Source organism: Rattus norvegicus, chromosome 13 (assembly GCF_036323735.1).
Source record: "Rattus norvegicus strain BN/NHsdMcwi chromosome 13, GRCr8, whole genome shotgun sequence".
Lineage (NCBI taxonomy): Eukaryota > Metazoa > Chordata > Mammalia > Rodentia > Muridae > Rattus > Rattus norvegicus.
Genome location: NC_086031.1, coordinates 54,062,306 through 54,085,272, shown reverse-complemented (window position 1 = coordinate 54,085,272; position 22,967 = coordinate 54,062,306). Strand labels below are relative to the sequence as shown.

Below are 22,967 nucleotides of genomic sequence, written 5' to 3'. Positions count from 1 at the left end.
CTGAATGGGTGTTCCTTCTGCCTCTGTTCTAAACTTTGCCTCCCTATTCCCTGCCAAGGGTATTCTTGTTCCCGTTTAAAGAAGGAGTGAAGCATTCACATTTTGGTCATCCTTCTTGAGTTTCATGTGTTCTGTGAATCTAGAGCAATTCAGGCATTTGGGATAATAGCCACTTATCAATGAGTGCATACCATGTGTGTTTTTCTGTGATTGGGTTAGCTCACTCAGGATGATATTTTCCAGTTCCATCCATTTGCCTATGAATTTCATAAAGTCATTGTTTTTGATAGCTGAGTAATATTCCAATGTGTAGATGTACCACATTTTCTGTATCCATTCCTCTGTTGAAGGGCATCTGGGTTCTTTCCAGCTTCTGGCTATTATAAATAAGGCTGCTGTGAACATAGGGGAACACGTGTCTTTTTTATATGTTGGGGCATCTTTTGGATATATGCCCAAGAGACGTATAGCTGGGTCCTCAGGTAGTTCAATGTCCAATTTTCTGAGGAAACCCCAGACTGATTTCCAGAATGGTTTTACCAGTTTGTAATCCCAACAACAAGGGAGGGGTGTTCCTCCTTCTCCACATCCTGGCCAGCATTTGCTGACACCTCAGTTTTTGATCTTAGCCATTCTCACTGGTGTGAGGTGAAATCTCAGGGTTGTTTTGATTTGCATTTCCCTTATGACTAAAGATGTTGAACATTTCTTTAGGTGTTTCTCAGCCATTCGGCATTCCTCAGCAGTGAATAATTTGTTTAGCTCTGAACCCCATTTTTTAGTAGGGTTATTTGTCTCCCTGTGGTCTAACTTCTTGAATTCTTTGAATATTTTGGATATAAGCCCTCTATCTGTTGTAGGATTGGTAAAGATCTTTTCCCAATCTGTTGGTTGTCGTTTTGTCCTAACAACAATGTCCTTTGCCTTACAGAAGCTTTGCAGCTTTAAGAGATCCCATTTGTCGATTCTTGATCTTAGAGCATAAGCCATTGGTGTTTTGTTCAGGAAATTTTTCCCAGTGCCCATGTGTTCGAGATGCTTCCCTAATTTTTCATCTATTAGTTTGAGTGTATCTGGTTTGATGTGGAGGTCCTTGATCCACTTAAACTTAAGCCCTGTACAGGGTGATAAGCATGCATCGATATGCATTCTTCTACATACTGACCTCCAGTTGAACCAGCACCATTTGCTGAAAATGCTATCTTTTTTCCATTGGATGGTTTTAGCTCCTTTGTCAAAAATCAAGTGCCCATATGTGTGTGGGCTCATCTCAGGGTCTTCAATTCCATTTCATTGGTCTATCTTTCTGTCTCTGTACCAATACCATGCAGTTTTTATCACTATTGCTCTGTAATACTGCTTGAGTTCAGGGATAGTGATTCCCCCAGAAGTCCTTTCATTGTTGAGGATAGTTCTAGCTATCCTGGGTTTTTTGTTATTCCAGATGAAATTGCAAATTGTTCTGTCTAACTCTCTGAAGAATTGGATTGGTAGTTTGATGGGGATTGCATTGAATCTGTAGATTTCTTTTGGCAAAATGGCCATTTTTACTATTTTAATCCTGTCAGTCCATGAGCATGGGATTCTTTCCGTCTTCTGAGGTCTTCTTCAATTTCTTTCTTCAGAGGCTTGAAGTTCTCATCATACAGATCATTTATTTGCTTGATTAAAGTGACACCGAGGGATTTTATATTATTTGGGACTATTATGAAGGGTGACGTTTCCTTAATTTCCTTCTCAGCTTCTTTCTCTTTCATGTAGGGGAAAGCTACTGATTTATTTGAATTAATTTTAACCCAGCCACATTGCTGAAAGTGTTTAACAGGTTTAGTAGTTCCCTTGGGATCACTTAAATATACTATCATATCATCAGCATATAGTGTTATTTTGAATTCTTCTTTTCCAATCTGTATCCTCTTGATCTCCTTTTGTTGTCTGATTGCTCTGGCTAGAACTTCAAGAACAATATTGAATAAGTAAGGAGAGAGTGGGCAACCTTGTCTAGTCCCTGATTTTAGTGGGATTGCTTCACGTTTCTCTCCATTTAGTTTAATGTTAGCTACTGGTTTGCTGTATATGGCTTTTACTATGTTTAGGTATGGACCTTGAATTCCTATTCTTTTCCAGGACTTTTATCATGAAGGGGTGTTGAATTTTGTGAAATGCTTTCTCAGCATCTAATGAAATGATCATGTGGTTTTGTTCTTTCACTTTGTTTATATAATGGATTACGTTGATAATTTTCTGTATAATAAACCATCCCTACATGCCTGCGATGAAGCCTACTTGATCATGGTGGATGAATGTTTTGATGTGCTCTTGGATTCGGTTTGCCAGAATTTTTTGAGTATTTTTGCGTTGATATTTATAAGGGAAATTGGTCTGAAGTTCTCTTTCTTTGTTGGGTCTTTGTGTGGTTTAGGTATAAGAATAATTGTGGCTTCATAGAACGAATTCGGTAGCACTCCATTTGTTTCAATTTTGTGGAACAATTTGGATAGCATATGAGGTCTTCTATGAAGGTCTGATAGAACTCAGCACTGAATCCATCTTGACCTGGGCTCTTTTTGGTTGGGAGACCTTTAATGACTGCTTCTATTTAGTTCAGAGTTATGGGGTTGTTTAAATGGTTTATCTGTTCCTGATTTAACTTTGGTACCTGGTATCTGTCTAGGAAATTGTCCATTTCCTGCAGATTTTCAAGTTTTGTTGAATATAGGCTTCTGTAGTAGGATCTTATGATTTTTTGAATTTCTTCTGATTCTGTAGTTATGTCTCCCTTTTCATTTCTGATTTTGTTAATTTGGACACACTCTCTGTGGTCTCTCATTAGTCTGACTAAGGGTTAATCTATCTTGTTGATTTTCTCAAAGAACCAGCTTTTGGTTCTGTTGATTCTTTGTATAGTCCTTTTTGTTTCTACTTGGTTGATTTCAGCTCTGAGTTTGATTATTTTCTGCCTTCTACGCCTCCTGGGTGTATTTGCTTCTTTTTGTTCTAGAGCTTTTAGGTGTGCTGTCAAGCTACTGATATATGTTCTCTCCTGTTTCTTTCTGTAGGCACTTAGAGCTATAAGTTTTCCTCTTAGCACCGCTTCCATTGTGTCCCATAATTTTGGGTATGCTATACTTTCATTTTCATTAAATTCTAAGAAGTCTTTAATTTCTTTATTTCTTCCTTGACCATGTTATCATTGAGTACAGCATTGTTCAACTTCCATGTATATGTGGACGTTCTTCCCCTATTGTTATTGAAGACCAGCTTTAGCCTGTGATGGTCTGATAGGACAAATGGGATTATTTCTATCTTTCTGTATCTTTTGAGGCCTGTTTTATGACTTACTACATGGTCAATTTTGGAGAAAGTACCATGAGGTGGTGAGAAGAAGTTATATCCTTTTGTTTTAGGATAGAATGTTCTATAAATATCTGTTAAGTCCATTTGGTTCATGACTTCTCTTAGTCTGTCTATGTCTCTGTTTAATTTGTTTCCATGACCTGTCCATTGATGAGAGTGTGTGTGTGTGTGTGTGTGTGTGTGTGTGTGTGTGTGTGTGTGTGTGTGTGTAATCTACTATCATTGTGTGAGGTGCAATGTGTGTTTTGAGCTTTAGTAAGGTTTCTTTTATGTATGTAGATGCCTTGTATTTAGAGCATAGATACTTAGGATTGAGAGTTCATCTTGGTGGATTTTTCCTTTGATGAATAGAAAGTGTCCTTCCTTACCTTTTTTGATGACTTTTAGTTGAAAATCAATTTTATTTGATATTAGAATGGCTACTCCAGCTTCCTTCTTCAGACCCCTTGCCTGGAAAGTTGTTTTTCAGCCTTTCACACTGAGGTAGTTTCTTTCTTTGTCTCTGAGGTATGTTTCCTGTAGACAGCAGAATGCCAGGTCCTCATTGCATATCAGGTTCATTAATCTATGTCTTTTTATTGGGGCATTGAGACGTTTGATATTGAGAGATATTAAGGAATACTGATTATTGCTTCCTGTTATATTCATATTTGGATGTGAGGTTATGTTTGTGTGCTTTTCTTCTCTTTGTTTTGTTGCCAAGACGATTAGTTTCTTGCTTTTTCTAGGGTGTAGCTTGCCTCCTTTTGTTGGGCTTTACCATTTATCCTTTGGAGTGCTGAGTTTGTAGAAAGATATTGTGTAAATTTGGTTTTGTCATGGAATATCTTGGTTTCTCCATCAATGTTAATTGAGAATTTTGCAGGATACAGTAACCTGGGCTGGCACTTGTGTTCTCTTAGGGTCTGTATGACATCTGTCCGGGATCTTCTGGCTTTCATAGTGTCTGGTGAGAAGTCTGGTGTGATTTTGATAAGTCTGCCTTTATATGTTACTTGACATTTTTCCTTACTGCTTTTAATATTCTTTCTTTATTTTGTGCATTTGGTATTTTGACTGTTATGTGATGGCAGGAGTTTCTTTTCTGATCCAATATATTTGGAGTTCTGTAGGATTCTTGCTTGTTTATGGGCATCTCTTTCTTTAGGTTAGGGAAGTTTTCTTCTATGATTTTGTTGAAGATATTTACTGGTCCTTTGAGCTGGGAAGTCTTCACTCTTTTCTATACCTATTTATCTTCTCATTGAGTCCTGGATTTCCTGTATGTTTTGGACCAGTAGCTTTTTCCATTTTACACTATCTTTACCCTTGTGTCAATGATTTCTATGGAATCTTCTGCTCCTGAGATTCTTTCTTCTGTCTCTTGTATTCTGTTGGTGATGCTTGTATCTATGGCTCCTTGTCTCTTCCTTTGGTTTTCTATATCCAGGGTTGTTTCCATTTCAGCTTTCTTTATTGCTTCTATTTCCCTTTTTAATTCCTTCACCTCTTTGATTTTGTTTTCCTGGAATTCTTTCTGGGATTTTTGTGATTCCTCTCTATAGGGTTCTACTTGTTTATTTATGTTTTACTGCATTTCTTTAAGGGAGTTCTTCATGTCTTTCTTGAAGTCCTCCAGCATCATTATCAAATGTGATTTTAAATCTAGATCTTGCTTTTCTGGTGTGTTTGGATATTCAGTGTTTGCTTTGGTGGGAGAATTGGGCTCTGATGATACCGTATAGTCTTGGTTTCTGTTGCCTGGGTTCCTGCGCTTGCCTCTTGCCATCTAGTTGTCTCTGGTTTTATCTTCTGCTATTTCTAACAGTGGCTAGACCTTCCTATAGGGCTATGTGTCAGGAGTGCTGTAGACCTGTTTCCCTTTTTTCGTTCAGCTAGTTGTGGGAACAGAGTGTTCTTTAGGGTGTGTAGTCTTTCCTGCCTAGTGGTCTTCGCTGTTCCTGTGGGACTGTCCTGAGTCCACCAGGCAGGTCACTTGGATCAGAAAAGTTGGTCTTACCTGTGGTCCTGTGTCTCAAGTTGCTCGTGGGGGGCTGCTTTTGAGCTCTCTGTGAGGGTGGCAACCAGGAGGGTCTGTGCAGCCTTTTCCATGAGCCCCCGAGTACTGGGGTCCCAGACGGCATTAGGTGTTTTCCTCTGGAGTCTGAAATGTGGGCAGAGTGTAGTCTCTTCTGGCCTCCCAGGCGTGTCTGCCCCTCTGAAAGTTTAGCTCTCTCTCCCATGGGATTTGGCTGCAGAGAGCTGTTGATTGGTCCCTTCAGGTCAGGTGGGTATCTGGATCCCAGGGGACCTGCTGCTCCAGTGCCCCTGTCTTCCATTTCCCAGAGACTGTATACAGTTTCCTCTTGGGCCAGGGATGTGGGCAGGGGTGGGCAGTATTGGTGGTCTCTTCTGCTCTGCAGTCTCAGGAGTGCCCACCTGTCCAGATGGTGAGCTCTCCCTCCCACAGGATTTGGGTGCAGAGAGCTGTTGATCCGGTCCTTTCAGGTCCAGGCGATGTCTGGAGCACAGGGGACCTGCAGCTCCAGTGCCCCTATCTTCCAGTTCCCAGAGGCCGTATACAGTTTCCTCTTGGGCCGCGGATGTGGGCCGGGGTGGGCAGTATTGGTGGTCTCTCCCTCTCTGCATTCTCAGGAGTGCCCACCTGTCTGGGCGGCGAGCTCTCTCTCCCAGGGGTTTGGGAGCAGTGAAGTGTGGCCGGGATCAGCGAGATTCGGGCTCCAGCTAAAAACCAGAAGTGTCCTGTTCCAGAGGAATTTTGCCTCAGTGTGTCCTGAGTCCACCAGGCAGGTCGCTTGGAGCATAAAAGTTGGTCTTACCTGTGGTCTTGAAGCTCAAGTTGCTTGTGAGGGGGCTGCTTTTGAGCTCTCTGTGAGGGCGGCAACCAGGAGGGCCTGCACCGCCTTTTCCTGGAGCCCCTGTGCACCGGGATCCCAGATGGCATTAGGTGTTTTCCTCTGGAGTCAGAAATGTGGGCAGAGTGTAGTCTCTTTTTGCTTCCCAGGAGTGTCTGCCCCTCTGAAGGTTTAGCTCTCCCTCCCATGGGATTTGGGTGCAGAGAACTGTTGAGCAGTCCCTTCAGGTCCGGGCAGCATCTGGAACGAGGGGGACCTGCTGCTCCAGTGCCCCTGTCTTCCAGTTCCAGGAGGCCCTATACAGTTTCCTCTTGGGCCACGGATGTGGGCAGGGGTGGGCAGTGTTGGTAGTCTCTCCCACTCTGCAGTCTCAGGAGTGCCCACCTGTCTGGGTGGTGAGCTCTCTGTCCCACAGGGTTTGGGAGTTGGGAGCTGTGGGCCGGGATCAGTGAGGTTAGGAGGATGATACTTTCTAGTTCCATCCATTTGCCTATGAATGTCATGAATCATTGTTTTTAGTTGCTGAGTAATACTCCATTGTGTAGATGTACCACATTTTCTTTATTTATTCCACTGTTGAGGAACATCTGGGTTCTTTCCAGCTTCTGGTTATTATAAATAAGGTTGCTATGAATATAGGAGAATATGTGTCCTGGTTATATGTTGGAACATCTTTTGGGTATATGCCCAAGAGAGGTATAGCTGGGTACTCAGGTAGGTCAATGTCCAATTTTCTGAGGAACCTCCAGACTGATTTCCAGAATGGTTGTAACAGCTTGCAATCCCAACAACAATGGAAGAGTGCTCCTCTTTCTCCACATCCTTGCCAGCATCTGTTGTCACCTGAGTTTTTTATCTTAAGAATGTCCATTCAGATACTGCCCCACCTGGGGATCCAGCCAATATATATACAGCCACCAAACCCAGTCACTATATGCCAAGAGCTGCATGCTGACAGGAACCTGGTATGGAAGTCTCCTGAGAGGCTCTGCCAAAGCATAACAAATACAGAGATGGACTGAGAACTGGGTGCATATTGGAGGAGTTAGAGAAAGGATTGAAGGAGCTGAAGGTGTTTGCAACCCCCTAAGAACAACGATACCCACCAACCAGAGCTTTCAGGAACTAAATCACTGTCCAAAGAGTACACATGGACAGACCCATGGCTCCAGTTGCATATGTAGCAGAGGATGGCCTTGTTGGCCACCAATGGGAGGAGAAACCCTTGGTCCTGTCAAGGCTCATCCTCCAACCCTTTCCTATCTGACATTCCCACCCCCCCCCCCAGTTTAGGCGACTGTAAGATAGGAAAGGGTTGGAGGATGGGCAGGGGAACACCCTCATAGAAGAAAGTGGAGAGGGAATGGGACAGGGGGTTTGTGGGCAGGAAACTGGAAAGTGGGATGGCATTTGAAATGTAAAAATAAAAATATCCAATAAAAAAACTAATGAAGGAGAATCGGGTATAGTTAAAAAAAAAAAGAAACGAAGCCATAATTCTAGCATATAAAAAGTTTTTGCTGCATAATTTGAATGCTGGAAGACAAATACGATATGAGTCAAAACAAAATTTTTCCTTTCCAGCCCACCTAAGTTGTTTTTGTTCCATGTAGTCTGAGATATCTGAATTATCAGAATTCTCAGAATCCAGGAACACACAGGCTCCTCTAAACAGTCTCATCACTACAATGACAGTTTTAGAGCAATGCCACTACAATTACATATGCTCTAAATTTTTCAAATAATTATGAGTAAGTTACATTTTATAAAGTCAAACATAAATACTCTAATTTTGGAAAGTACAAGAAAAATTGAATGCAAAATTTAAAATTTCAAAAATTATAACCATCAGGATTCTGTGTCTATCTTATTTATTTTCATAAATATAGAAGAACGTCAGTGTAACTAAGTAAAAAATGGAAAACCTACTGTATGTATTGTTTTCTATGAAGTTAACTATTGTTTCATATATCGTATGTTCTACAACTTCCTGAAAACAAACACCCACATACTCTTTTATTTTTTTAAGAAACTGATTGTGACAACTTGCCCACATTTGAAATTGCCAAACCGACAGAAAAGAAAAAAAAATCATACAGGTCAGGAGAACAAGTGACATTCAGATGTCCACCTCCGTATCGAATGGATGGCTCTGACATTGTCACATGTGTTAATACGAAGTGGATTGGACAGCCGGTATGCAAAGGTATTTGAATGGGTTTTTAACATGCATTTATTCTAGTGTCAAAGAATGACATAACTGAAAATGGTGCAGAGATTACTTTTAAAGTAAGATCAAGTTTGTTTGTATCAAATAATAAAAGCATTGAATTAAAAAAACTGATGGCTAAGCTGATAGCATGATGGTGTTCAGAGTTTGATTTCATGGTCAGCATCATCAGTATCATTAGAATACAAACATTTTGAAAATGTAAATTAACAGCTAGGAGTACATGCTAGATATCCTAAATAGGACGACATCTAAAGATGAGACCTTCAATCTCCTTTTAGGGATCTGTGTATGACTAAGTTTGGAATGTGCTGTAGGCTGTCAATATTTGTTAATATGTTGTTAAATAATTAGCCTTCAATTGAAATCTTGCTTATATCTCATTTTATCAAATTCATTGGAATATTAGGATATTTTATTTGATTATCACTTTCTTATGACTATATTATTCTTAAAACAATGTTCTTTTTCCTCTAACATTGCAAATAGATTTTTTTCTCACATAATACATATCCTGATTGTTTTCTCTTCCCTCCACTCATTTCAGCTCCTTCCTACCCCTTTTTTCATCTAATTTTTCCCCTTTCTGTATTTCAGGAGAAAGGAAAGTCTTCTAAGGAGTAATACTAATAAAACAAAAATGAAACAAATACAGTAGGAGGTAACAAACAAATAATTTTAGGGAAAACAGCATAAGAAAATAGATAAGAAACAAAATAGACAAAATGTCCCACTTTATACACCTAGGAATCCCTTAAGAATACTCACCTGAAAACCATAATATATATTGAACAGCATGCAAAGTACCTTCCTGTACCAAAGATGCTTCCCTTAGGGGTGAAGGCTCTATGTAGGCATCAGTGACACTTTGCTATGATCAGTGAGTTGCATATTTGTTGTTTTTCACAGTGTAGACTTGCCTTCAGGTTGTGTGGTATAATCTGTAGTCTTCTCAACAGCCTGCCTGTGTTATTCGGAAGTTTCCATGTGACCCCTCTGGTACACATTTAATTAGATGTAACCTTATCACAGTACTAGAAGCTTCATTAGTGACATGATATGTCCCTCGGGGCTCTGTCTCCTTACACTTTTGGTGATTGCACTTATATTTCCTTTATATATGTATGTATTTTAGAAAGCTTATATTGAATTAGGTTTTGATAATATCCCTCAAATGACACTTAACTTTTGCTGTTCCTCTCTGTATTCTGATTTTTGTCTACCCTTCTTGACATCCATAACTATCTACTCTATTTCTCCATCCTAAGGAGACAGTACTTTGCCCCCAATTCCTTAGGCCTACACCTAAATTCTGTTGTTCTGTGGATTGTAAAGTGACTTTCATTGGCTTTCAGCTAATATCTACATATCAGCAAATATATACATGTGTGTCTTTCTGGGTCTGAGTTCTTCACTCAGGATGAATTTTTGTCTATTACCCATCATTTACCTGTGACATTCATGATTTCATTTTTGCATGTAAATAAATGTAGCAAATTTTCTTTATCCATTCAGCAAGTCAGAAATATATTTGGAATCTTATGCATTAATTGGACACTCAAGATGAGCAAATAGGTACTAATACTTTATTTTACTCTTTAGATAATTCCTGTGTGAATCCACCACATGTGCCAAATGCTACTATACTAACAAGGCACAAGACTAAATATCCATCTGGTGACAAAGTACGTTATGACTGTAATAAACCTTTTGAATTATTTGGGGAAGTGGAAGTGATGTGCCAAAACGGGATTTGGACAGAACCACCGAAATGCAAAGGTAGGGCATCATTTCCCCTAATGTTTATTTGACAATGCAATTTAGTTATTGTACATTAGTGAAAGGAAACTGAAGCAATTTTTAAACTTTTTTTAACTTTTACAATTATTTTATTTATTTACATCCCAAATGATGTCCTCTCCCTGTCCCCACTCCAAGAACTCTTTCCCCCATACCCCTCTACTTCACCTCTGAGATGGTGCTTACCCATCCCTCTTGCCTGGGGCATCAATTTTTTAAAGGATTAGGTGCATCCTATCCCTTCGAGGCCAGAAAAGGGAGTCCTCTGCTATATGTCTGCCAGGAGCTTGTAATTAGCCTCTGTATGCTCTTTGGTTTTGTGGCATAGTCTGCGAGCTGCAAGTGGTGAGTGGTCCATGTTAGTTGACACTGTTGGTCTTCCTATGGGGTTCCCATTCCCCTCAACTTCTTTAATACAGCCCCTGACACTTCCATAGGTCAACTGCTGGTAGAGTTTATTAGAGGAAAGCCATGCTAGGCTCCTGTCTGCAAGCACAACATAGCATCAGTAATAGCATCAGTGCTTGGTGACCCTCCCCACCTCCATGAGACAGAACTCACATTGGGCCAGCAACTAGTCAATAATTCCTTCAGTCTCTGCTCCTTTTTTGTCTCTGCATTTCTTTCAGAGAGGAACAATTTGGAGTCAAAATTTTGAAGTTGGTTTGGTTGTCACACCCCTCCTCTGGGTGTCCTATTGAACTATTGGACTTCAGGTTCCTCTTCCCACCATTGAGTATTTTGCTTAAGGTCACCCACATTAAAACCTGGGAGTCTCTCCACCCTGGGTTTCTAGGATTTTAAGCAGTTTCTGTTGATTCCCTGTCTCTGGAAAATTTATGTTTCCACTTATTTTTCTGGTCTGCTGGGCTTCTCTTCCGTTTTGCCCCATATCTGACCCTGCCCCACCCCATGCCCCCGTTATCCCTTCCCCTCCCTTCTCCCACCTAGGTAACCCCCTCCCTCTACCTCCCATGATTATTTTGTCTCATATTCTAAGTTAAATTGAAGCATCCACATTTGGGCTTTCCTTCTTGTTTAACTTCTTAGGTTATATGGGGTACACCATGGGTATTCTGTACTTTTTAGCTAATAGCCACTTACCAATGAGTACATACCATGAATGTCCTTTGAGTCTTGGTTTCTCAGTCAAAATAATTTTTCTTTTCTTTTTATATTTTGTTTACTCTTTTTTACACTCCAAATTTTATTCCCCTCTTTGTCCACCCTCCGACTGTTCCACATCACATATGTCCTCCCTTCCCCTGCCCCTGCCTTCCATCTAGGAGGATGTCCCCTACACCCCACCCCACCCCCAGATCTCTAAACTCCCTGGAGCCTCCAGTCTCTTGAAGGTTAGGTGCATCTTCTTTGATTGAACACAGACCTGGAAGTCTAGTGCTGTATATTTGTTGAGGGTCTCATATCAGCTGGTGTATGCTACCAGGTTGGTGGTACAGTGTCTGAGAGATCTCAGGGGTCCAGGTTAGTTGAGACAGCTGGTCTTCCTATGGGACCACCCTAATCATCATCTTCTTTCAAGCATTTCCCTAATTCAACCACATGGATCAGCATCTTCTGTCCACTGGTTGAGTCTAATATCTGCATCTGAATTTTCCAGCTTCTTGTTGGGTCTTTCGGGTGGCAGTCATGAGAGGTCCCTTTTTGTGAGTGCTCCATATCCTTAGAATTACTGTCAGACCTTATAGCCTCCCCTTGAGCTGGGTCCCAATTTGGGCCTATCAACAGATTTCCTTTCCCTCAGGCTCTTCTCCATTTTTGTCCCTGTAGTTCTTACAGATAGGAACATTTCTGAGTTACAGTTTTTTTGACTGTGGGATAGCAACCCCATCCCTCCACTTTATCCTTTCTCTTCCTACTGGAGGTAGACTCTACAAGTTCCCTCTCCCCACTGTAGGGCATTTCCTCTAAGGTCCTGCCTTTTGGGACCTGAGAGTCTCTCATGGCCAAGGTGTCTGGTAATTTATATAGGGTTCCCTCCATCTTCTACCTCCAGAGGTTGCTTATTTCCATTTTTTTCTGCTAACCCAAAGGACTTCAGTCCTGTTTTCCCTGCCTCCAATATGTGATCATGTCATCCTTTTCACTCGCTCATCCAAGTACCTCTCTCTCCTGACTGCCCCATGATTGCATGGGGTGTTCAAATCTCCTATTATTATTGTGTGAGGTGTTATGTGTGCTTCAAGCTTCAGTAAGTTTTTTTTTAATAACTGTATGTTGCCTTGCATTTGGAGAATAGATATTCAGGATTAAGAGTTCATCTTGGTAGATTTTTTTCCTTTGATGAATATGAAGTGTCTGTTCTTATCCTTTTTGATAACTTTTGGTAGAAAGTTGGTTTTATTTGCTATTAGAATGTCTACTCCAACTTGTTTCTTGGAACCAAATGCTTGGAAAATTGTTTTTCAGCCTTTTATTCTGCGGTAGTATCTATCTACAGTCACTAGAGTGTGTTTCCTTTAGGCAGCAAAATGCTGGGTCCTCTTTCTCTATCCAGTCTGTTAGTCTATGTCTTTTATTGGGGAATTGGGTCCATTGGTGTTAAGAGATATTAAGGAATAGTGATTGTTGTTGTGTAGCTCTCTTCTTTTGGTTTGGTTGTAAGGAGATTACTTTCTTGCTTTTTCTAGGGTGTAGTTTTTCTTCTTGTGTTAGAGTTTTCCATGTATTTATCCTTTTAGGGATGGATTTGTGGAAATATATTGTATAAATTTGGTTTGGTCATGGAATATCTTTTTTCTCCACCTGTGTTAATCAAAAGTTTTGCTGGATATAGTAGCATGGACTGGCATTTGTATTCTCTTAGGGTTTGTATGAAATCTGCCCAGTATCTTCTGGCTTTCATATTCTCTGGTGAGAAGTCTGGTGTAACTGTTTTAGGTCTGTCTTTATATGTTACTTGACCTTTTTCACTTACTGCTTTTAATATTCTTTCTTCGTTTTGTGCATTTGGTGTTTTGTCTATTACGTGACAGGAATTTCTTTTCTGTTCAAATCTATATGGAATTCTGTAGGCTTCTTGTATGTTTATGGGAATTTCTTTCTTTAGGTTAGGGAAGTTTTCTTCTATAATTTTGTTGAAGATATTACTGGCCCTTTATGTTGGGAGTCTTTGGTCTCTTCTATGCCTATTATCCTTAGGTTGATCTTCTCATTGCTTCCTGAAGTTTCTAGAGGTTTTGGGTTAGGAGCTTTTTGCATTTTACATTATCTTTGACATTTGTGTCGATGTTTTCTATGGTATCTTCTGCCCCTGAGATTCTCTCTTCTATCTCCTGAATCTCTGTTGGTGATGCTTGCATCTATGACTCCTGATCTCTTTCCTAGGCTTTCTGTCTCCCTTTGTGATTTCCTTATTGTTTCTATTTCAATTTTTAAATCCTGAATAGTTTTGCTCAATTCCTTCACCTGTTCGGTTGTGTTTTTCTGTAACTCTTTAAGGAATTTTTGGGTTTCCTCTTTAAGGGCTTCTGCTTGTTTACCTGCATTGTCCTGTATTTCTTTATGGGAGTTATTTATGCCCTTCTTAAAGTTCTCTATCATCACCATGAGATGTAATTTTAAATCCAAATCTTGCTTTTCCAGTGTGTTTGGACATCCAGTATTTTCTTTGGTGGGAGAACTTGGCTCTGATGATACCAAGTAGTCTTTGTTTCTGTTGCTTTGGTTCCTGTGCATGCTTCTTCCCATCAGTTTGTCTCTGCTGTTAGCTTGTCTTGCTCTCTCTGACAGTGGTTTGACCCTCCTGTAAGCTATGTGTCAGCATTCCTGCAGACCTGTTTCCTTTCAGTCAGATCTGGGAAGAGAGAGCTGTTCCTGGTTGTGTGTCCTGAAGCCTCCAAGAGGGTTGCATGGAGCAGAAGAGTTGGTTTTACCTCTGTTCTCTGGTGTGTCAGGGCTCCAGGCTATTGGCTTTCAGCTCTGGGCTCAGGCAGAAACCGGATTGATTCTGCCCCTGACTATTCCTAGGTTCTTGTATTCAGAGGGCTCTAGACAGATTTCTCTTGGGACAGGAATGTGAGCAGAAGTGGGGGTCTTCCCTGATCTCTCAGGATTGTCTGCACTTCTGAGGGTCCAGCTGTCTCCCTCACAGGATTTGGGTACAGAGAACTGCAGGACCTGTTCAGGACCTTGTGCAGGCAGAAACTGGTAGTGGACTGTCCAAGAAGACTTCTGTCTTTGTGTGTCCTGAGGCCACCAGGTGTCCACTTGGAGCAGAAGAGTTGGTCTTACCTCTGCTCTCTGGTGTGTCATCACTCCTGATGACTGGCTTTCAGTTTTGGGTGCAGGCAGAAACAGGAAGAGACCTGCCCCTGACTGCTCTAATTTCTTGTGCCCAGAGAGCAGAGGAGGCACTAGACAGGTTCCTGTTGGGCCAAGAATGTGAGCAGAAGTCGGGGTCTCCCCTGAGCTCTCAGGATTATCTGCACTTCTGAGGGTCCAGCTGTCTCCCCGATAGGATTTGGGTACAGAGAACTGCAGGACCAGTTCAGGTCCTTGTGCAGGCAGAAACTGGAAGTGTACTGTCCCAGACTGCTCCTGCCTTTGTGTGTCCTGAGGCCACCAGGCAGATTTCTTGGAGCAGAAGAGTTGGCCCTCCCTCTGCTCTTAGATGTGCAGGCGCTCCTGGAAACCGACTTTCAGCTCTGGATACAGGCAAAAACCATAAGTTTCCTCCGCTGAATGCTCCCAGGTTACTGTGCTTAGAGGTCACAGAGGGCACTAGGAAGGTTCCTGTTGGGCCAGGAATGTGAGCAGAGGTGGGGGTCTCTCCTGAGCTCTCGGGATTGTCTGCACTTCTGAGAGTCCAATTCTCTCTCCCACGATATTTGGGTACAGAAATGTGGGACCAGGTCAGCCCTGGGTGCAGGTGCCTATTTCTATTATTCTTAGATTTGATATTTTCATTGTACCTGGATTTCCTGGATGCTTCATGTTGCAAGATTTTTATGTCTTGACTTTTCTTTGACAGTGTGTCAATATCTTCTAAAATATCTTCTACATCTGAAAATTCTATATAATATCTCTTATATTCTGTTGTTGATGCTTTCATCCATAATTCCTGACCTCTTTTCTAGGTTTTCCAATTCAAGCACTGCCTCTCTTTGTGTTTTCTTTATAGTTTCTACTTCCACTTTTAGCTCTTGGACCACATTCTTCAATTGCTTCACCTGATTTCTTTCTTTCTTTTCCCCCCTGTATTTCTTTAAGGAATTTATTTGTTTCCCCTTTAAAGGCTTCTACCCGTTTACCTATGTTTTCCTGTTTGTCTTTCCATGACTTACTTCTATCCTCTTTAAAGGATGCTATTATCTTCATGGATAGTATATTAGGTCAGCTTCCTGTTTTTCAAGTTTGTTGTTGCACACAAGGCTTGCTGAAGTGAGAGAATTGGTTTCTGATGACGCCAAAGTATATTGACTTCTGTTTCTTATGGTCTTGGGCTTGCCTCTAGCAAACTGGTCATCTCTGGTGTTAGCTGTTCTGGGTGTCTCTGTCTTCATCCTACTTCCTATGTCCCTGGGTTGCTAGAGTTCTCTGGGTAGGCTTGTGTTTCTGGCTGTAGCTGACCACTGGTGAAGACTTCAGAATGTGAGGTCTTAATAGGGGCATGTACACTAGTGACCTGCTGCCCTGGCTACAGAGACAATCTGCTGATCTGTTGCCCTGTGTGCAGCAGATCTCTTTGGAGGCCTTCAGACTGTGGGGTCTGTTGCTCAGTGTGTAGCAGAATTCGCGGAGGACTTCACACTGGTCAGTTATCCTGCATGTACCAGAACTCGTGAGAGGCCTTCAGACTGTAGTATCTTTAGAGGAGCAGACAAGCTGATGATCTGCCATTGCAGAAGGTGCAGGATGGAAAGCATTCTTGTTTGGGAGGGTCCCTTACTTATTGCCCTGTGTGCTGCAGAACTCCTGAGAGGCCATCAGGCTGTGATACCTTCAGAAGAGCAGCCAAGCTGGTAGGGGTCTTATTTCTCTTTTTATTTCTTGTTTTGGAGGAGTGGTTCTCAAGAATTTAACAGTGGCATGCATTTTTATTACTTTTGAACACATAGTCTGAGTATGCTATCTCTAATAGTTTCCTAACCATCTGTTACTCAAGTCAACCAGGCTGATATTTTATATAAGTAGAAACTGAACTTATCTTCAAAATCCAATTACATTTTCCATTTTTTGTGTTTTCCTTAAAAATTCCTTCGGAGTTTTCTCTTACATATATTAAATGCCACCCTTTTTTATTTTTATTTTTTTCAGAGTCCATGATTTATTTGTTTACTCTCCTTCCTGGGATTGCCCTTTCAATAAATCCCCTTTCTTTGCTTTTCATTGTTATTCATCAATTTTTTCTTCTTATTATTTTATTTACTTACATTCCAAACATTGGCCCCCTTCCCAGTACCATATCCTCAAGTTATTCATTGTCCCCCTTTCCTTTGCTTCTGAGAGTGTGCTCCCTGACACACCCACCTACCTACACCTCACCCCTACCAGCATCCCTTCTCCCCTCTTTTCAGATTTCTACAGGATTTGGCTGTTCCTCTCCTACTGAGGTCAGATAAGGCAGCCCTCTGCCACATATGTACCAGGAGCTATGGATCAGTCCATGAATACTCTTTTGTTGGTGGCTTAGACTCTGGGATCTCTGAGGTGTTCTGGTTATTTGATACTGTTGTTCTTTCTGTGATACCACAATCCCCTTCAGCACCATCAATCCTTTGCTTAACTCATCCATAGACATCCCAGACCTCATTCACTGTTGGCTGTAAATATTTCCATCTGTTTCAGTCAGCTGCTAAATAGAGCCTCTCATGGGACAGCCATGCTGGGCTTCTCTCTGCAAGTACAACATGGTGTCAAAGTTTGGTGCCTATACATGGGATGCATCTCAAGTTGAGAGGGTCACTGGATGGGCTTTCCTTCAGGCTCTCCACAATTTTTCTCCCTGTGTTTCCTTTAGACAGGAACAATTCTTGGTCGAACATTTATAAGGTGACTGGGTGACCCCATTCCTCAACTGGGTGCCATGTCTACCTACTGTTGGTCTCTTTAGGTTCCAACTCCTCACTTTTGGACATTCTGATTAAGCTTATCCCCATTGGATCCTAAGAGCCCCCTCTCATATCTTTGATGTCTGAGTCTTTCTAGGGATTCTCCAGTTCCCCCAACCATTCACTGGTGCATATTTCTGTTCATTCTTCTGGCCCTCTAGAATTCTGTCCTGTGTCCCCCCATATTTTATCCAGACCTTCCTCTTCTCCCTCCTCATCCCCTCTGCCATTCATGTCCCTCCCTCCCTCTGCCTCCTATGATTATTTTTAACACTCTTCTTATATGCAAGTTTTCACTTGAAACACAAATCTAATTTTATGAAAACAAAGATCACCTACTATATAGCCCTAATCTTACAGTTAAATTTGTCCTACTCTTAATTTTTATTTTTCACTTATATAATGAATTCTGGTAGTTATTCTTTAGGGAGGACTCTCTGATGGAGATAAATCCCCTTTATCTCTTTTATCTGATAATGTCTCATCAATGTCTTTATTCAAAAGGCAAACAACACAGGATATAGAACTTAAGGCTTACACTCATTTTCTTTTCCTTACTATGGTCTGCATGGTGAGAGGATAGGAGTCACTTTCTTTGGGATCTGGGTCCAGTGTGGTTGATGATGACTTCCTACTGATTTTTGTCCAAGATGTTTTCTTTAAGCAGTTTCAGTAGAGAGATCTCCAGGAGTTTCATGGGACTTGTCCTATTTGACTTTACTCAGTTCTTGAATATGTACAGTCATCTATTATGGAGAATTGTTTTCATTTTCCTTCATAGTAAAACATTAATTTTGCTTGAATATTGAATATTTTGTTTTTACCTAAAAATATTTGAATTTTTTTCAGTTTCATGATGTTCCTCTTGAGGTCATACTGAACATAATCAGTACTTTTGATTTCATATTTTTCCTGTGTCCTCACAAGAACAATCAGTAGTCTAAAAGAAAAACATATAACACAACAGTGTGACATTAGATGAGTTTGGAATTTCTTTGCTAGAATTTTCAATGTCTCATCTCTTCATATAATGTTTACTAAAAATTCTATGTCCAAGCTTTTCAGATATACCTAGTTAAAGTATATCATAGATGTCTATGCTTATTTTAACCATATCAGAAACCCAGAAAACCTCATTAGCCTTCTGTTACATTATAGGCTTTCAAGTCTTGTTTTAAATGTACTTATACAAAATGATAAAGAGTGGGAATATATACAGTCATATACTATTGAGTTTCTTCAAAAAAAAATGCCTATCTACATTGGCCATAGCACCTAATCCTTCTCAGGTTCAGAAGCTGTTAAGAGATTTACTACTACTTGAAGTTTTCAGGCAGACATGTTTGCTGTAGTTAAGAAATGTTTCAGGTGAGAAAAAAAGAAGAACTTGTAACTCTCAGTTTATATGATTAATCTTTCTTCAAATAATCATTTATACAGCCAGAAATCACTAAAGACTTAATACTTAATGTTTTTGGTTCTGCTTGAGCCTGTAGTTTTACTTGATATTCAAACATTCAAATGTTGTCTCCTTAGATTCAACAGGGAAATGTGGGCCTCCTCCACCTATTGACAATGGAGACATCACCTCCTTGTCATTACCAGTATATGCACCATTATCATCAGTTGAATATCAATGCCAGAACTATTATCTACTTAAGGGAAATAAGATAGTAACATGTAGAAATGGAAAGTGGTCTCAGCCACCAACCTGCTTACGTAAGTACCTTATTCACATAGATTATAAGAAATTCTGTTTTATATTGTGGGTATTTTTCTGTTTATAATATAACATTCACAAAATAAAAGTACTGTTTTGTTTGTGTTTCAGTATCAAACATCAGCATGTGATAAAACAAGATTATTAGATTCTTTTTATAAAAAATACCTGTTAAATAAAATTGTATATATTATTCTTAATAATTGTTTTTTTCTAATATGTATTAACATCTACAAAACTGGGTGCCAGCATAACATTATATAACTGTTGTCTCAGTCAGTGTTCTATTGTTTTAAAGAGGAACTATGACCATGGCAACTCTTTTAAAAGAAACCATTTGTTGGGGGTTGCTTACAATTTTGGAAATTTATTCTACTCTCAACATGTTTGGGAGCATGGTGGCACAGAGGTAAACATGATGGTGAAGAAGTAGCTAAGTATTCCATATCTGGCTCTGCAGGGAGCAGAAAGTGATAGGCATACTTCTAACAAGTCTATGCAAACTCCCACAAGGCCGTAGCCATAATACTTCACAAGTACCACCATTCTCCAATGAAAAATCTGTATGTGTATCTATGGAGGTCATTCCTTTTCAAATAAGCACATCTGTATACATCTTGCAGTTATTAAATCCATACAACATCTCCTTTCCTTAGATAAGGCAACTGACATCTATTAATCACTGTTATGCATTCTAAAGTAATTCTCTCTGTGAGAAAGAGCACAAAGTAGTTGTCTTTCTGTGTTGGTTATATTTGACTTAATGTCCTTCAATGCCCTTTTCTAAGTAAAATAATAAAATATATCTTTAATGACTTAATATTTTACATTTAAATATACCATGATGTCATTATAAATTCACCAATTAGTATTAGTTCAGCTTTCTTCACCTTACCAACTTCCATGTAGCAGTTTAGAATAAACATATAGATCCAGGTTGAGTACTTTGATTTTATTTCCTTTGCGTACATTCCAGAAGAAACAATAGGAACAATACATAAATATCTATTTTTAAATTTGTAAGAAATCTCAATTTTTATCCATAGTAACTTCACAAAATCATATTCCTGTCAATGGTTTGTGAAGTGTTCACCACACACTAATGAGCAGTTGTAATTTTTAGGGCTCCTTCCTCTGGTGCTACTTTAACTGAGTTAAAAGATATCTTACTATGGCTTTTCAATGGAATGACAGCAATGATATTTATGTGTTTTTCTTAGAAGTATCTATTCATTTATCCAGATTTGATCAGCTTATTTTTCCTTTAAAATGTGCTTTACCACAGACTAATATAGTTCAGCGAAAGGTTATCAGCAGACTGGAATATTTTTCAATTATTTAAGTATAATTTATGACAGATATAGTGCAAAGCCTTTTCACAATCAATTTACTAAAAAAGGTGTTCTAACTTCTAACAGACCAGCAAGGCCCAAAGCAATGAAATCAAATTATATAAAAACAAAACAAAAGCAAATAAATATATTTTCACATCTTTATGCTTTCTTGACCCAGGACACCCCCCTAAAAGATATGTAAATACCTAAAAATAAAGAATAGACAACCATATACTTCAATTAAACTTGCTGCCAATTTCTTAGGTGTATTGACTATGCTCTGTGATATGCACCAGTACCACAATGGGATCAAATCCACAGGTCAAAGTTTGCTTTTTGCCTTGTGATTTGGAGTCCCAGCCAAACACACAGTGTCAAAACCATGAAATGTTTCCCTGTTGTGCTTCCTGATACTTTCAGTGGTTTGTTCTTATATCAATGTCTTTGACCAAATTTCAGTTGAATTTGCCCATAATGACAAACAGATATAAAATTTCAATCATCGCCATATGGATATCAATTATCATTTTATCATTTATTAAATATGATATCAGTTCATTAACATAAGTTTTGGGAAAGTTTATTAAGATCAGTAACCTGTAGATGCATAGATCAATTTTCAAATCACTTTTCTCATTCATTGGAGTCTTCCGAGTGTTCTGGTTACTGTGGGGTTCCTGGTGTATATTGAAATAAAGTATTATGGTATCTCCTGATTTTTCCTTTCTGTTCTAGTTACAGTTGTCTATTCATTCTATTGTAGTTCCATACAAGTTTTAGATTTTTATCCCTATTAGTATGAAAAATGTTATTGATATTTCAGTGTCAGCTCACAGAGTCTGCTATTAGCCATAGGATATGTGGACATGTCTATACCTATATTAATTCTTACAACCCATTAATATACAAGCTTTCTCTATTTCTGTCTTTTCAGATTATTTTACCAGTTAACTAATATTTTTGATTGAAGTTTTCACTTCTGTTTATAAATTCATAGCTGAATTAATTTTGAAGATACTGAAAATGACATTGCATTTATAGTTAATTCTCAGAAAAATGGAATTTTTCTATAGAAAGGGGGTGATTTCTGTAGGTTTATATATTAATTGTTGAACTTTGGTAATTTATCTTTCAGATGCATGTGTGATACCAGAAGATATTATGGAAAAACATAATATAGTTCTCAGATGGAGGGAAAATGCAAAGATTTATTCCCAATCAGGGGAGAATATTGAATTCATGTGTAAACCTGGATATAGAAAATTCAGAGGATCACCTCCGTTTCGTACAAAGTGCATTGAGGGTCACATCAATTATCCCACTTGTGTATAAAATCGCTATACAATTATTAGTAAACCTTATGGATGAACCTTTGTTTAGAAATGCACATGTATATTACTAATACAGTTTGAATTTACATTTGAAATATTGTTTAGCTCATTTCTTCTAATAAGTATATAAACTTTTTTTATATGGTGGTTAATCAGTAACTTTACAGACTGTTGCCACAAAGCAAGAACATTGCATTCAAAACTCCTAATCCAAAATATGATATGTCCAAGGACAAACTATGTCTAAGCAAGAAAATAAATGTTAGTTCTTCAATGTCTGTTTTTATTCAGGACTTTTCAGATTTTCTTGGATACCTTTTGTTGTTAGGTTCTGATTCACAGTGAGTGGAAGACACACTGACTCTGACTTCAAATTAGTATTACTTGCCAATACATAACAACCAAACTATCATAATATCACAAATGTATACAGCTAATTACTGTGTCCTACCTTTGTATCAATAAAGAAATCTAAGAAAGTTCTTGCTTATGAACTTCTAATACTTTGTACATTGAAATAGTAAAATATTCAAACAATTATACAAAGGGATTAAAAATTTTTCCTATGTGTATGATTCTATCACTGTAATAATATTTATATTTAAATTATAAATATTTGGTTTCACTTATAAACAGGCAATGGGCATTGTTTTACACAGGATTTTACTGTTGTGAAGAGACATATTAACCAATACAACTCTTATGAATAATAACATTTACTTTCAAGTGGCTTAAGAGTTAATATATGTAGACCATTATGGAAAGTATTAGAATGACTAGGCAGAGATGATTCTGGCCAAGAAGCTGAGAATTCTACATCTTGATCCACAAGTACCAAAAGACCACGTGCCACACTGAGCATACCTTCACATAGAAACCTTCAAAATCTGCCTCCACAGTGACATACTTTATTCATCAAGACCACACTTACTTTAACAAAGCTATATGTCTTAATAGTGTCATTTCCTATGGATAACACTTGAGTATGGGGGCCATAGGTATTGAAACTACCACATACACATGAATACTCTGTACCCAAATTAATAAAAAAAGTAAAATAACAATGAATATAATTTAATTTGTAGAAACTATAGTTATCTTTAGAGTTAGTATTTTGAAGGGTTCCTAGTCATTATCTTTAAAAAGTTTCTTATTGGGGTCGGGGATTTAGCTCAGTGGTAGAGCACTTGCCTGGCAAGTGCAAGGCCCTAGGTTCGGTCCTCAGCTCCGGAAAAAAAAGAAAAAAAAGTTTCTTATTTTCAGTATA

At 39.1% G+C, this 22,967-nt stretch overlaps 1 protein-coding gene across 1 annotated transcript in view; it reads left to right on the top strand.

The window, feature by feature from the left end:
* The window catches only part of Cfh (complement factor H), a 101,445-nt gene extending 79,251 nt beyond the window's left edge, over window positions 1–22,194 (top strand). The window contains exons 19-22 of the mRNA NM_130409.2: window positions 8,242–8,418; window positions 10,045–10,221; window positions 18,852–19,034; window positions 21,505–22,194. Of these exons, the coding sequence (NP_569093.2) occupies window positions 8,242–8,418; window positions 10,045–10,221; window positions 18,852–19,034; window positions 21,505–21,701 (734 nt within the window). The 3' untranslated portion in view covers window positions 21,702–22,194. The remainder of the gene's footprint in view (window positions 1–8,241; window positions 8,419–10,044; window positions 10,222–18,851; window positions 19,035–21,504) is intronic.
* The last annotated feature ends 773 nt before the right edge of the window (window positions 22,195–22,967 follow it).